At 42.8% G+C, this 15450-nt stretch overlaps 1 protein-coding gene and 1 long non-coding RNA gene across 10 annotated transcripts in view; one reads left to right on the top strand and one right to left on the bottom strand.

Annotated features, from left to right (window-relative positions):
* Positions 1 to 15450, top strand: part of LYPD6B (LY6/PLAUR domain containing 6B) — a 226610-nt gene that overhangs the window by 206891 nt on the left and 4269 nt on the right. For 7 of the 8 annotated variants that reach the window (XM_043488273.1, XM_043488274.1, XM_043488271.1 and 4 more), the window contains 3 exons: positions 5580 to 5732; positions 8388 to 8486; positions 12418 to 12548. In XM_043488273.1, the coding sequence (XP_043344208.1) occupies positions 5618 to 5732; positions 8388 to 8486; positions 12418 to 12548 (345 nt within the window). In that variant the 5' untranslated portion in view covers positions 5580 to 5617. Of the gene's footprint in view, positions 1 to 3437; positions 3463 to 5579; positions 5733 to 8387; positions 8487 to 12417; positions 12549 to 15450 lie in introns of those variants that run through there. The other variant, XM_043488275.1, reaches the window with a different exon arrangement.
* The window catches only part of LOC122453935, a 122298-nt gene that overhangs the window by 2736 nt on the left and 104112 nt on the right, over positions 1 to 15450 (bottom strand). For both annotated transcript variants that reach the window (XR_006273232.1, XR_006273231.1), the window contains exons 2-3: positions 13874 to 14054; positions 10887 to 11033 (exon numbers count right to left, since the gene is read on the bottom strand). This is a non-coding gene — a long non-coding RNA (uncharacterized LOC122453935). The remainder of the gene's footprint in view (positions 1 to 10886; positions 11034 to 13873; positions 14055 to 15450) is intronic.

Below are 15450 nucleotides of genomic sequence, written 5' to 3' on the forward strand. Positions count from 1 at the left end.
AAGAGCTTACTCAGCAAAGCCTCAGCAGATAAATTTTAGTTCAGAGACTACATGAAATGATTCCAAATGTGAAACTACTTTCAGATACTATAATTTAGTCATTTGCTTTTTCATTATCCTAATGTCTTTGGGTTGTGAAAAATAAAACAGTCATGTTAACACAAACCTATACACTGAAAAAGAGATAAATATAGGTGCTATGGGAAAAGCAGTATGTAGTACAGATTATAAAACATGCTCTGGAAAATATGAGATATTGTTATTTGGTGCTTCCCTCATTTGACAGGTAAAACCCTTGCAGTTTTAGAGGATCTTGATAGAATAGAGTATGCTGTTTTAACTCCAGCTAGTATATCGAAGCAATATTCTTGTGGCCTAATTTTCCACCATTATCAACTTTTGTGCTAGAAGAAGCTGCATGGACATGTTTTGAGGGTATGCTGTGTTCCAGGCTGTGTGCTAGGATCTTTGCACATATTGCCCCTGAACCCCCACCTTGTCCTCAGTTATATGCTAGTAATGAGACTATATTCTCTACAGCGCTTTTTCCAGGAAAGGAGAAACCACAACACAAATCTAATTCTTAGGTTTGTTGTTCCTTCCGTTGTTTTTAAGTCTTCTATGAGCCATCATATCATGTGTGATGTCATCCAGAAGAACCTTTTAGGTGTATCTGAATTCTTCCTTCCTCTGTGTTCACTGTTATTTGTATTCCTCTCTTCCCGGAGCTAGAAATAGGACTAGGCATTCTGGACCAATTACTACTTTCCAGAGACAAAGCTTTCTTGAGAGTAGTTTTCAAAACTAGATAATCTAAAACAGAACAGTTTCTTGATTCTGCTGGATCTGAGATCCTTGCCATGGCCTGGAAGTGCCTGTGTAGTCTGGCCTCACCAACTCTGGCTTTGTCTGTTCCCCCATCTCTGCATGCTCTGGTCACACTAGCTGCTTTCTGAGTTCCCCCAGTGAGGCACCCTTCTTCTGATCTAAGGACTTGGTTTCTTTTCCCTTGATTTTTTGCTTGGACATGTTCTTATCAACATTTAATTCACCTGCATAAATGTCACCTACTCAGATGTACTGGGCTCACCATATATGTTAAGCAGTTCTTCCTGTCCACTGACATATCACCTTATCATGTTCCCTCCACAGAATTTACAATAGTCAGAAATTATGGCCTTTTCCACATGTACTGCCTGTCTTCTCCCTCTAAAATGCAAACTGCCAGACAGTAAAGACTTGCTGGGGATCCAGTGATGAAAATGTCTGTTACGTACTAGGTGTCAGTAATGGTGGTGTTTTGAATGGATGGGCTTTTGTCTGAGATTACGTGAGGAAAATTAAGGGTTCTTACTTGTGATTCCAAAGTACTTGGTGATTTATTCATAATAGTAAATGCTTCAGAATTAGCAAAATGCTGAGCACATAAGTAATGAGATAGATAGATATGTATTAACAAATTTGTATACCTGTATGAGGTAGGTATTATTATTATTCCCACTTTATAGATGCAAAAATTATGGTACAGAGAGGTTGAAGAACTTGTGTTAGGTGCCATACAGATGGTAGGTTTGAAGGCAGGTACTTGAGCTAATGCTCTTTACCACTGAATAAAAAAATATCATAAAAATCTATGAAAATGAAAGTTAAGGAGTAATGGGGGAGTAATAGGGAATTTTAAAGGAAAATAAAAGAGAAAAAATAAAAAAGAAAAAATATAAAAAGAAAAAAAAATTTTTTTTTTTTCTTACTTAGAAAAAAAAAAGTAAAAATATATCTAGGAGTTTCTCTGGAGCTGCTGCGGTCAGTGTGGGTTCGGCTCAGTTTCAGATAGCTCCTCGTTCCAGCTTACACTTCTCGATATCTACAGGGCCCTTCCGTGAAGTCGGTGTTTTCTACAGGGATTTTAATCTGTTGCACCAGTCCCTTCTGAAGCGGTTCCCTTTTATTTGGCTTCTGTTTGCCGGTCTCTTCAGAGCCTCATTTCCGCCCTGACACAGGCGGGCGGAGGTGGACTCTTATTCAGTTAGCTAGTTCCGTTGCGCTGCCGGGAGGGGCTGACGCTGCGGGGATGGGCTGGCGCTGCGGGGCGGGGCTGACGCTGCGGGGGGGGGCTGGCCCTGCGGGGGCGGGCTGGCGCTGCCGGGAGGGGCTGACGCTGCTTTCTCCGTCTGCGCTGCTCAGGCTCCCGGCTGTTCTATATGGAGCGCGCCCCGCGCTGCGCTAGGTTCCAGCCCTCGGGTGTTACACAAAAGCGGGGAAGGAAAAGCTGCGCCTGCTCTCTGTGCCTTCCCCGTCAGAGCGGTCCAGGCAGCGAGGGGCTTGATGGGCGCACTATCCCCAGGTGTGGCGCACTCACTCCCTTCCGCGGACCCAGTCTCAGTTTCCGCTGGCGCCAGTCGGGCGCGCGCGCCTTCCGCCCTCCGCGTCCCCAGCCCCAGTCCCCGCCCGCGCCGGTCGGGTGCCTGCGCCCTGTGTCTCGCCGCGACCTTCCCCTCCCCCCTGCCTCCTGCCTCCGGCGGGGCTGGGCGGGTCCGCAGCCTGCGACCTCTTCTTGGGACTTTCTCCGTCCCTTTGTTCTGCGAAGGGCCGGCAGTGTGTTCCGGCCGGTTAATTTTCTCTCTTTTGGTTTCCCACAGTTCAAGTTGGCACCTCACAGAAGCTCCCTCCGATTGTCCTCAGGGCACTCAGGCCCGGACCCTAGCCCAAGCAAGGCCGCCTAAGACTCCCTTCCCGGACGGGTCTCCGTCCTTAGCTCTTTTGTCTCACTTTTTATCTTTTATATTTTGTCCTACCTCCTTTCGAAGACAATGGTCTGCTTTTCTGGGCGCCTGATGACCTCAGCTAGCAATCAGAAGTTGTTTTGTGAGGTTTGCTCTGCATTCAGTTATTCTTTTGATGAATTTGTAGGAGAGAAAGTGGTCTCCCCGTCCTACTCCTCCGCCATCTTGGCTCCTCCTTTACCACTGAATAGAAAGTGCTCAGTGAATACAGTTTTGACATGTGCCCAGCACTGGCTGAGTTCTTTCTATGCATGATGTCACTCAGCCCTCACGTCCATACTGTGAAGTAGGGACTGTCATTATGCCTGCTCTGGAGATGGGGACGCTGAGGCTTGGGAAACAAGCAACTCGTCTCAAGTCCCATAGTTGTCACTTAGTGATGCAAACGGGACTTGGATATAGATAATATGAACGCTGTGATCTTATGCATTCTCTCTATATTACAGGGGCTTCCCAGGTGGCTCAGTGGTAAAGAATCTGCCTGCCAGTGCAGGAGACGTAGATTTGATCCCTGGGTCGGAAGATCCCTTGGAGAAGGAAATGGCAACCCACTCCAGTATTCTTGCCTGGAGAATCCCATGGACAGAGGAGCCTGAGGGGCCCCAGTCCATGGGTCACAAAGAGTCAGACACGACTGAGTGACTACACCACCACCACCACCACATTTACAAGAGCACTTGTGAGTTGCTGTTAGAACACAGTCATGTTTCTGAAAGAGGGATTAGTCTCCCCTATTCAGAGGGTCTCCACTAGTGTAACAAAGAGAGTACCCATTACTTGGCTACAGATTTATAATGGATATGGAATAGTCCAACTCAGAGAAAGAAATAGGAGAAGCGGAGTTTGTGTCAATATAGCCACTTGTTTATAAGGAATTATAGAGTTGGTTAAATGTTCATCTTTTTAAGAAAGAGCATAACAATAGGATTTGGAAACCTAGTATCTGTGAAATGTCAATTGTGATTTCTAAAATAAACAAGGGCAGAATGAGATACATATTTGTATATCACTATACAAATTTTGGACCGAGCTGAGAGGCAGTGTACAGTGTTTAGCATTATTGTTTTGTGAAACTTGCCAAGTTTTTTCACCCTGAGTCCTTCCTTAGGGACTTCTCTCAGAGGCTGAGGCCAGCTGTAGGGATGGTATGATGTCATGGGTACATTTTGTCTAATGTTCAGCTTATAGGTAGGCATTATTAACCCCTTATGCAAAACCAGTATACTCAGAGATGGCATAAAATCCCTTGAAATTATGCATTCTTAATCTTAGCTGCAGGGAAAATATCCATGTCAGGGATTATGCTTAAACATGTGGAGATCATTATTTTTTTTTCCTTTAGAAGATTCCCTAAACCCACTGAGACCTATTGAATCAGCAAGAAGACAGGTTCAGCCATTGTCTTTGAACTCTAAGATTCCACCATTTTCACAGAACTTGTATTACACGTGCTCTTATGCACGCAGTTCTATGTGATCCTACCCAAGCCTCTATTGGATGGTCACAATGACCCAGGGTGTGGGCAGGGTGGGTGTTATTAAACCACTTTACAGATGAGGAAATTGAGGTTAATAGAGTCTAAAGAGCTTGCCCAGGGTCAGGCCGCTAATAAATGGCAGAGCCAGCACCTGAACCAAAGTCTTTGGACTCCAAATGACTTCCTTTTTCTGCTGCCCACGCCTTCCCCTTGTGAAAGAGAACCTGTTGGTGGTGATGTTTCAGGCTCTGAGCATCTCTCCTGAAGGTTTCCTTACTAGAAGGTCTGCTTCAAGAGGGTAGGATCTGTGGGCTTATGATGAAACACCTAACCGAGTGCTGTGTGCATACCACTTTCCCTGGGTTTTGGCCCTGACAACTTTAAGTGGCTGAAAGCAATGAGCAGTGTCTGTGGGCCAGAACTAACATTATTTGTGTGGTTTTCAAACAACTGTTACTCGATTCCCTTGAGAACCTCCTGGCCACTCCCCTTGCTCCCGGTGAGACAGGATACAGGTGGGGACAGCCTTTCACAGTGACTCTCACTTCTCTTCTCAGCGTCTGTGTGCTCTGGGACCAGTAGAGACTTTGTTTCTCAAACTGGTTGCCCTTTTACTCACGGTCCTCCCTACTGTTCCAGCTTTTATTGTGTCTTCCAAGTTCTGAAAGAATTGCAAAATTCATCAAGCGTTAAGTATTGACTCAGGGACCGGAATTTCAGAGAGGTGGTTCAGCAACTTCAGTGGAGCAACCCGTTGAACCAAACTGCGATTGTTAAAAGATCAGGTGACTTAGCACAAAGTCACCCAGCCGGCTCTGGCTGAGCAGTGATGGAATGGGGTGCAGGCAGGCCAGTACTGCTGCTCCATCTCTTGGGACCTAAGCCACCAGGTGTCCTGCAGAGCCTGCCCGGTAGAAGGTAGCAACGGCTTAGCTTTCACCTGACAGGGAAGAGTGCATTTAAGTCACAGGTGCTGGCTCTGTAGAACAAGTAGATGGTTGAGTAGGTTTAAATAATCAAGCTTTTTCAAAGAGAAGCCAAACACTCCTCATGGGCTTCCCTGATGGCTCAGCTGGTAAAGAATTGCCTGCAATGTGGGAGACCCGGGTTTGATCCCTAGGTTGGGAAGATCCTCCCCTGGAGGACGGCATGGCAACCCATTCTGTATTCTTCTTGCCTGGAGAATCCCCATGGGCAGAGGAGCCTGGCAGGCTACAGTCCATGGGATCGCAAAGAGTCAGACACGACTGAACAACTAAGTACACAGCACAGTGATGTATAAAACGCAGATAAACTCAACTCGCCTCTTTTCACCACAGGTATATGAGTGTTGGACTTCCCCACACCTGGGGTCAGAATGCTGCTCCTCTGCCATGCCCTCACTGTAGCTGTGGTCCAGACCTTTATCTTCTCCGAAAACCGGGTGTTTGCCAAGAACATCAACTTCTATAACGTGCGGCCTCCTCTTGATCGTAAGTAGTGGTTGTCACCATTGTCCATGACATAGGATCAGAATAACTAAAATCTCTGTCTCCCTGTAGTAACTGCTGATTCTGGAACATTTGGTTTATATCGAGCATAAATTGGAAAGTCTTCATTACTTCCGTGGGTAAGGGTAACACATGGTGACAAATTTTCTCCATTTCTTTAAGATGGTTTGGCTTCCTACTGAAGTCTTAAAAGGGTTCATGTTTAAAATAATTTTCTGAACACTGTCCCTAAGAATGGCTCAGCAGGGGAAATTCAGTGTTCTTTGCTGATCTCTTGGAGAAGGATTTTGACTGTAGGAAGATTCTGCATAAATTACGTATAAAATCTCCCCTCTTTTCTCTCTCTTCAGACAAGTAAAACTTCTCTGATATCCCTTATAGAGAATGTGTGATAGATAAAAATAGTTTCAGAAATGTGAATGCCAGTGGTTCACAAACCTGGAAGGGTATCAGAATTACAACAAAAGCCTTTAAAATTACATATTCCTGGGTTTCTTCTCCAGAGATTCAGCAGTCAGGAGGGTGGATGTGGAATTCTTTCTCTTTTTCCTCTCTTCTTTTTAGTTACACAGTCAGGTTTGGGAACCACTGTCTTTATACTCCTCCATGAGGAGTGTTCATACTCCTGTATGGTTGCCATTCTGCACTTTGTGTTTTGTTATTTAGGACATTCAGTCATTAGTAAGTAGGTGTGTACACATATATGTACTACATAGCCATAGACATATACACACCACACACCTTGAACTACCATTTATTACAAATTTCTAAATTGGTAGCGATTGTATACTTGATAGCTTGATGGCTTAGCATAGACATCATTTTCATAAAATCTAAATTATTAACAAATTTTTAACCTTTTAAGCCTGATATAACTTTGTGATGAGCAAATTATTAAAGATATAAAATTAATACTTGATTATTATAGAAAATTCCAAAAAAGACTGGTAAATGTGTAGAAGAAGAAAATTTATTCATAATCCCAAGATTCAGAGTGAGCTCTTCTTTACATTTTGGCATACAGTTGACCCTTGACCAACATGGCTTTGAACTGCCTGGGTTCACTTATATGTGGATTTTTTTCAATGGTAAATAGTACTACATGGTCTGCAGAAGGACATATGGAGGGCTGACATGAGATGATGTGAGGATTTTCAACTGCATGTCCTTCTGTTGCTTTTTCTCTGTATATGTTTTTAAATATGTGATATACTGAGATCATACAGATTTAATTTCGCAGCTTTTAGTAGCTTTTATTCCTTTACATTGTATTTTGAATACATTTCCATGATTTTGAAAGTATCTTAATGTCTTACATTAAAAAGTGTTTTCATTCATACAGCTCACACACACAATCATAAACAAACTAAATGTTAATGCTTCACTGAAAATCTTTTAAAATGCATTTTCCATTGGCTAATGACCTTAGAACAGATCTTAGGAATTACTAAATCAAAAAGGTAGTGCTAAGTTTTACATTAACTATTCACCTACCAGCAATGAGTTTGAGTATTTTTAAAACTGTACTGAATTAGTAGGTGAAATGGATTTCATTATTTAATTCACTTTTGTGCATAGGCAAAACTGAAATGTATTTGTGGTACGTGTCCTCTGAGTTTTAGCTTTTGATAGTTTGCTCTTGGTTTACGCATCAATAATACCCTCCTCTGTATGTGAAATACCCACTGCTTTTTAATTATCATCCCAACTTGGGGTCAGGTTACTAGGATGGTTTCGGTTACCTTGATCTTTATTTCACTCTTCGAAAACAGGAGACTTAAATGTTTCACACAGGGCTTTACACTCCAGTGTATAGAGAAATGTCAAATTTATCCTTTTGACTTCTTGCCCATCAAAATAACAAGATACAAGATAGAAAAAAAAAAGCATAAAGACAAAAAGAACATACTAGTTGTTGTCATTCCAGCAGCTCATAATTCTTGTTTCTATAACACTCTTGCCTGAGCATAAGGGCCTGAGAATTACTATCATCCTTATATTAAATGTTACATTCCTGGTTGATGTCTAATGTAGGGATAATTGACATATCAAGTGAAATTACTTGTTTGAAGTTAAGCCTAGCTGTAAAGCAAGTACATAGGGATGGAAACCAATGTGGTTTGATATGCCAGGGATCCTAAGAGAGATTTTTCATACAATCTCCTGTTTAACTTTTATTATACCTCTGCAAGTCATGGGGAGGGATCTTTAGGTAATAATAATAAATTACTTCTTAGTCAAAAGGGCGGAATTCAAACTCAGGTCAATGACTCCAGTTCTTTTCAGGGCCAATAATATATCAAAGTATTGGTCCCAATGCTACCACCATCTTTGCCCATCCACTCAACCTTCTCTTATTCCCAAATTGTAATGGAACAATACCATGGATACTTCAAAGTGGCTCTTGGAATCATCTGCACTACTCTGTAGTGTGTATTCATAGATGAAATATTCAAAGAAAAGGGGATAAAGAAAATGCCCCAAAGTCTGGCAGTTAAGCCCAGCTTGATAGAAATTGTAAGGATAATGACTTGTAAATTTTATTTGCTCTAGTAAAAGTTTCTAACTTTATGCCATATCTGATGTTTGAAATATTTAACTATATTGTTTCCCTTTGCATTTTTTTTTTTTTTAAAGCTACACCATTTCCAAACAGCTTCAAGTGTTTTACCTGTGAAAATGCAGGGGATAATTATAACTGCAATCGATGGGCAGAAGATAAATGGTGCCCGCAAAGTAAGTGTGCTGAGTTTGGAACTCTTTTTGTGACCAGACCTCATTTAGATCTCTCTCAACTGGCTCTGAGCAAAGGCATCTTATGTGATGAGATTAGTAAATCAGCAGGCCGGTGATGTTCTACAGAAATCAGAGAACGTTTGACAAGACTATCCAGACATCAGACTAATCTGAGAGTACATGGAAACTGATGGCATAGCCTCAGTTTGTAGTTGTGTGTGCTTTGAGTAAGAATTTCTTAATTAATATTTACCAGCGAGAACAAATAGACCACAATGTTGACTAAGGCATTCTAAGAATGTCAGAAATGTTTGATGATACCTCTAGAAAAGTCCTACTTACTGGCTAAAGCAAAAGAAGGTTTCTGTCCTCTTGAGATACACTGATGCTTAAGTGACTCATTCGTTTACTTGACAAACGTTTGAGCATCTTTTTAGTTTGTTTAGTTGTCTTGTAGATCCCAGTGTGTAATCCAGTACCTGGACCATGTTAGGCACTTGGTAAATATTGACAGAATGAGTGGATGCCTTTGACTATGTAGTCAGGAAATCTCTGAGGAATATACATTTGCACTAAGACTCAAATGACCAGAACAAATCAGCTCTGTGGAGAGCTATAGGAAAAACATGCCGGTAAGAGGAACAGCAAGTGCATTTGGCTGCTTCAGTGAACAGGAAGGCTGGCTGGTGAGGCTTAGTGGAAGGGGGAGAAAGGATTTGATGGAGATAAGGACTGGGACATGCACGATCTTCTTTGTTTTGGTAAGAAGTTTAGATTTCATTGGAAATGTGTTGGGTGTTGAAGCTATAGAGTACAAGATGCTAGGTATATTGTAAAATATTGCTCTGGCTTCTGTGTGCAGAATGAATGGTTGGGGATAAGAGAAGAAGGGGTCACCAAGTGGGCTCTTTCATTATCTTTTCGGGCAGCAGAAGATGGTCTTAGACTAATAATGTTAAGAATATAGGGGGTGAGAAGTTGAATGACTTAATACAAACTTGGATGCAAAGCAGACAGGATGTGCTGATAGAATTGAAAACCTCTACTTAGCCTGATTTCCTTATAGTTCTGTATGTATTTTAGGATGCACTGTTTTTTTTTTTTTTTAAGGTTTTCAGATGTGAAAGGCCAACAAACTCTTCCAGGCTTAGCAATTACCAGCTTTGATCTTCTATTTCTATGAATCTTTTGGAAATTTCTGTATCACATTATGGCAGTGGAATAGCCCTACCTCTTCCAGATAATGCCAGTGGGTTGTGAGTGTGCTCGTGCTCAATCGTCTCTGACTCTTTGTGACTCCATGGACTGCAGCCCACCAGGCTCCTCTGGCCATGGGATTCTCCAGGCAAGAATACTGGAGTGGGTTGCTGTGCCAGCCTCCAGGGGATCTTCCCCACCCCAGGATTGAACTCTTTCATCTCCTGCATTGGCGGGTGGGTTCTTTACCACTGAGCTACCTGGGAAGCCCTTGATGATGCCAATGGGTGGAACCAATTGATCGTAACACTGGAGACCTCTATAGGCCTGAAAATCTTATGCTCTAAATTAGACAGATGACTATGACATTTACATGGACAGAATTGTTCACTACTTCTTTTCAAGAATAATTATGAAGATATTTTTTTCTTAATGTTCTCTTACAGCTCTCAAGAGTGCATGACTGAATTGTGCTTTTGAATGCATGTATTCTTTTGGGGATTTGTTTCTACATTTTCACAGATGTTTATTTCAATGTTTGTGAGGTAGGCAGATGCCTGTCTTTATTAGCTTGTGTGAGAGGGCTGGTAAAATTCTTTAACTATTTGCTTTAAATTTCCCCAAGAATTGGGGGAGGGGGGGAGGGTTTGGAACAGCAGTAGATTGGGGCATTGATGTCCAGCCTCTTTGTGACTATCACCCATTCTTTTGAATTTTACCAAATGCTGTTCAAGAGGAGAAGGGAGCAACCAAGGATGAGCTGGTTAGATAGCATCACTGACTCAATGGACATGAATTTGAGCCAACTCTGGAAGATTGGGTGTGCTGCAGTTCATGGGGTCGCAAAGAGTCGGACATGACTGAGTGATAGAACAACGATAAAATGCTGTTTCTACTAGTTCTGTACATGTTCCAATTTGTACTTCATTAATCAAAGCCACTTTTAAGGGAACTTGCATGGGCATTTCTGGGTTTTAGAACTTCATCTCTGTTGAAACATGGGAGCAAAAGAAGGATGCTGCAGTTTTCTGCCTCCAAGAAAATGTCAGGGAGGGGAGATTGGGGTCTTCCCCATCCACCCTGAAAACCTGACTCATAGAGAGTTGGACATGAGATGACCCTGCATTCCAGCGTGTGTGACTGTACACCAGCCAAGCCCCCCAAACAATAATCATCTGGAGTTCTGAGGCTGTAACTGCTTACCTTTCGCTTGTCGTTATCAAGGGGAGTGAGAGTCAACCATTTCTTGGGACAAACAGGCCTGTGGCTGTTGTTCTTTGTCATCTCAGGTTTCCTTTTCACTTTATAGCTCTGCTTATGCCATCAGCCAGTGGTGTTAAAAGACAGTCTCTAGGTAACAAAATATGACAAGAATGACACTTCTTGTTTTGTTCACCCCGGTTCTTACTCTGACTTTGTAGGGCTGCTTTAGCCTGTGTGACAGACTCCATGAACACATGCACCTACCGATTTTCGATTCTTTGTCTGGAGTACAAATTGGAATGCCTTTCAGCACATGGAGTGGTTCTCTCCCCTCCCGAGTCCCAGTCCGCTGCTCTTGTAGAGGTGCTCTGCTGATGCTCAGCTCAATGCTGAGGATACAGAGAGGCACAAACCCTGGAAAACCACCTCCACGAGAATCTCACCTTCCATCACTTTCTACCCATGTGAGCCTCAGTGTTTTATCCGTGAAATGAGGATATTCCTAAGGCTTATTGTGAGGACTGAATGAGTGAATGCATATTAGAGGAGTGCCTGACTGGTGGTACACACTTAATGTGCATTTCCTGTTGCTAACATGAAAGCTTACAAGTCTACCCAAATGCCAGTGCACTCACCCTTTTGCTAAAAAGAAAATGAGCTCAAAGGCTGTCACATGGCTTGTTCTTGTGACAGAGGCAGCTCTCTAAGTCCTGTCTTCTCAACTTTAGTTGAGTTTTCCTCCTCCCTGCCCCTACTTTTTGGCAACTGCTGCTTTAGTCCCTTCTCAGTAAACTAAGAAGCGTTTCATTGGCCTGAGCTATCTAAAATAAGAGGCACAGAACTAAAGTAGAATGTCCCAGAATAGTGAGTGAAATCGCTTTCTTGAGAGAACTCTTTTAAGTAATAAAATGTGAATGGTTAAAGGTAACTTTGTATGAAAATGAACTAGCCAAGCAGAGGAGGACAGAGAAGGTAAGAGAGAGCTAAAGAGGAGGAGAAAATACAGAAATACTTTGGGGAAAAATCAAACACGTTGGGAGGATTAGGGCCTGAAGAACTTGATGAGGAAGGAAAGTGCCTTGGCACATAAGTTGAAGCACCTGCTTTCACTCCAGTTTGCCACATGGCCTCTTAGTATATAAAGAAAGAATGCAACAGGAAGGGCTGTGGCCCACTTCATTTTTACATTTATAGTTTTCATTTTATTTTAGAGTTACAGAACATGTGCTTCAGAGGGAGAGAGAAAGATACTGACACTTTCCTATGAAATGAGCAGACCTGGAGTTTTGATGAAAGACTTGTTCAATTTTTTCTCAGCTGTACCTTGCACCAGAGGATAACTGCCCATTTATATTCATCTTAAAAATACACATACTTCAGAAGCTAGTACCTATTCAGAAAAACCACCCAGAAACTTGAGCTCACTGCCATTAAATCTCTGGCCTAGAAACTTAAGGATTGTCCCGAATTTTAGTCATTTCTGAAGTGATTGGTCAAAGTTTCTTTTTTTTTTTTTTTTCCCCTTGCCTAGATACACAGTACTGTTTAACAGTACATCACTTTACCAGTCATGGAAGAAGTACATCCATCACCAAAAAGTGTGCCTCCAGAAGTGAATGTCATTTTGTTGGCTGCCACCACAGCCGAGATTCTGAACACACGGTAAGGAGTGTGTGTGTAAAGTTATTGTCCTAAGGTTTCTTGATGGTGATGGTTGGCTGTATATAGAGGCAGGATGGATAAATAATATGTCAAAGGTGTATACTTTGAGAGGCTTCCTTACACTGATACAGTGGGGATGAAAGAAGGTGAAGACTTTCTGTCCATCAAACAGTATCATTACTGAAAATGAATGACAATTCTCAGACTCCAGAGACCCTAGGGTCTTGACCTCGGACTTCGGGTGAGTAGCCTGAAGTCAGCACTGGAATTCCAAGAGTAAACCATCCCTGCATGAAAGGATGACCAGTGCTACAGAGCCCAACTTATGTATTTTGTTTACGGCCAGAAATCACCAAGAATGCTACACAGAGAAGGTGCAAAGAGGAAAATGGTGACACCTTTTACAAAGAAAACCTTGTCTCACTGCCTCTGCTTAGATGAAGTGAGAGTCTGAAAAATTAGTCCCAGCTTATTATAATTAACTGCAGGTAACATTTTAGATCAACTGGTAGCTTCAGTTTTCTCATTCTACCATTTTAAATGAGCATTTGACTCTCTTATATGTCTGGAATCCTGAAATGTTTGAGAAAAAAATTACTTAACAGTATATTAATCTCATGAGATCTTAGAATTCAGTTTAGCCTATACATACATAAAATGGTCCTGACACCAGTGGCTTTTTTAAAAAAAATGTTATTTTAGTATAGTTGATTTACAACATTGTATTAATTTCTGCTGTAGAACAAAGTGATTCAGTTATACTTTGTCATATTCTTTTCTATTATGGTTTATCACAGGATACTGAATAGAGTGCCCTGTACTACACAGTGGGACCTTCTCATTTATCCAGTTTGCATCTATCCCAAATTCCCAATCCTTCCTTCTCCTACCCCCTTGGCACCCATTAGTCTGTTTTCTATGCCTGTGACTCTGTTTCTGTTTTGTAGATAAGTTCGTGTGCTGACCACTAGTGGCTTTTAGCTCTGGCTACACAGGGGAATCTCCTGAGGAGCTTTTTATAGGCTCTAGTAGCGGGCGTAGGCGGAGAAGGCAATGGCAACCCACTCCAGTACTCTTGCCTGGAAAATCCCATGGACGGAGGAGCCTGGTGGGCTGCAGTCCATGGGGTCGCACAGAGTCAGACACGACTGAAGTGACTTAGCAGCAGCAGCAGGGGGTGGGGTAGGGGTGGGCAGACTCAGACCAACTGAAACAGAACTTCAGCGTGAGGTTCTGGGCATCAGTATTTTTTTGGTAAGCTTCCCCAGGGTGATTCTGATGTGCGACCAGGGTTGAGAACCACTGAGATAGATAATTTATCTTACCTGGCCCTTCTGGAAGCCATTTGATGTAGATACTTTATCCTGAAAGCCTCTGTGACTGTCTGGGTTTATCAGCTGGAGGTGTTGTATTATGACAAGAGCATGCTTCTCTTGAGACAGCCTTGTGCTGGGAGAAAGCTGGTGTTTTTCACCAGTCAGCAGCCGGATTAGCAAGCCAGTGTCACTGTAAAGATAGGGATGAGGCATTAGTATAGACAATAGAGTCATAATTATCCCCTAACTAGTAGTACTGAGAAAGAAAATCAATGACTAATCCACAAGGCTCCTAGCTTTCATTTTTGTTTCAGTGTTTCCCCTTACAAACCTTCAGAAGATTTGTTGACTCCATTAAACAGTCTTACTCCATTTGCCTTTCTCTTGCTTATGCTTGGGTTGATGCAGATAAATCACAGTTTAAGTGAAAAGACTCTCAAGATGGTTTTTACTTTGAGGTCAGTAGTGGGGAAGGGTGCCCAAGGGCCTGGATGACTCATAGATCAAAAACCAACTCAGTTCTGTCCTCAGAGCAGTTTCTAACCTCCTGATGTTTGCGCTTTAGTTACTGTCTCACTGAAGTCACTTAAGAGACCCCAAGCCAGAACTGCCCAGCCAAGCCCGTCCTAAATTCTTGAAAAGTTCCCACTTAGAAAAATTACAGTATGAAAGTTTACCTAGTAGGAGACAAGATGGTGGAGTAGAGGATGTGAGCTCACCTTTTCTTATGAAAATACCAAAAAGCACAGCTAAAAGTTGAACAAGCATAGACAAGATATGCTGGCACCTACCAAAAAAAAAAGATATCCTACATCCAAATTCAGAGACACAACAAGATGGTAGAAGAGGTACAATCATGATAAAATAAAATCCCATACTGGCCACATGGGCAATCCACAAACTGAAAAACTATGAGAGAATTTCTCCCACAGGAGTGAAAGTTCTGAGCCCCACATCAGGCTCCCCTGCCCGGCAAGTGGAGTTTGGCAATGGAGGAGGGGCCCCCAGAGAATCACTGGCCCCATTGAAGGCCAGGGCTTCCCTAGTGGCTCATTGGTAAAGAATCTGCATGCAAAGCGGGAGACCCCGGTTCGATCCCTGGGTTGGGAAGATCCATAGAGGAGGGCATGGCAACCCACTCCAGGACTCTTGCCTGGAGAAGTCCATGGATAGAGGAACCCAGCGGGCTACAGCCTATAGGGCAGCACAGAGCTGGACACGACTGAGTGACTAAGCAGCTGCAGGGGCGTTTGTCGTAGGAATTCCACTGGACTGGGGGAAACAGAAACTCTGTTCCTGGAGGGCACACAGCAGATCTTGTGTGTACTAGAACACAGGGGAAAAGCAGGGACCGCTTAGGGGCCTGAGCCAGACCTACCTACTGGTGTTGGAGGGCCTCCAGCCTAGGCAGGGTGGGTGTGGCTCACTGCAGGGACGCAGACACTGGCAGTGGTAGTTCTGGAGAGCACTCACTGGCGTGAGCCCTCTGGAAGGTCATCAAATCCGAGAGAAATTAAAAACACAATCCCATTTACCATCAGATCAAAAAGACTAAAAATACCTAGAAATAAACCTACCCAGGAGGC

The sequence above is a fragment of the Cervus canadensis genome, chromosome 15 (assembly GCF_019320065.1).
Source record: "Cervus canadensis isolate Bull #8, Minnesota chromosome 15, ASM1932006v1, whole genome shotgun sequence".
NCBI classification, from domain to species: domain Eukaryota; kingdom Metazoa; phylum Chordata; class Mammalia; order Artiodactyla; family Cervidae; genus Cervus; species Cervus canadensis.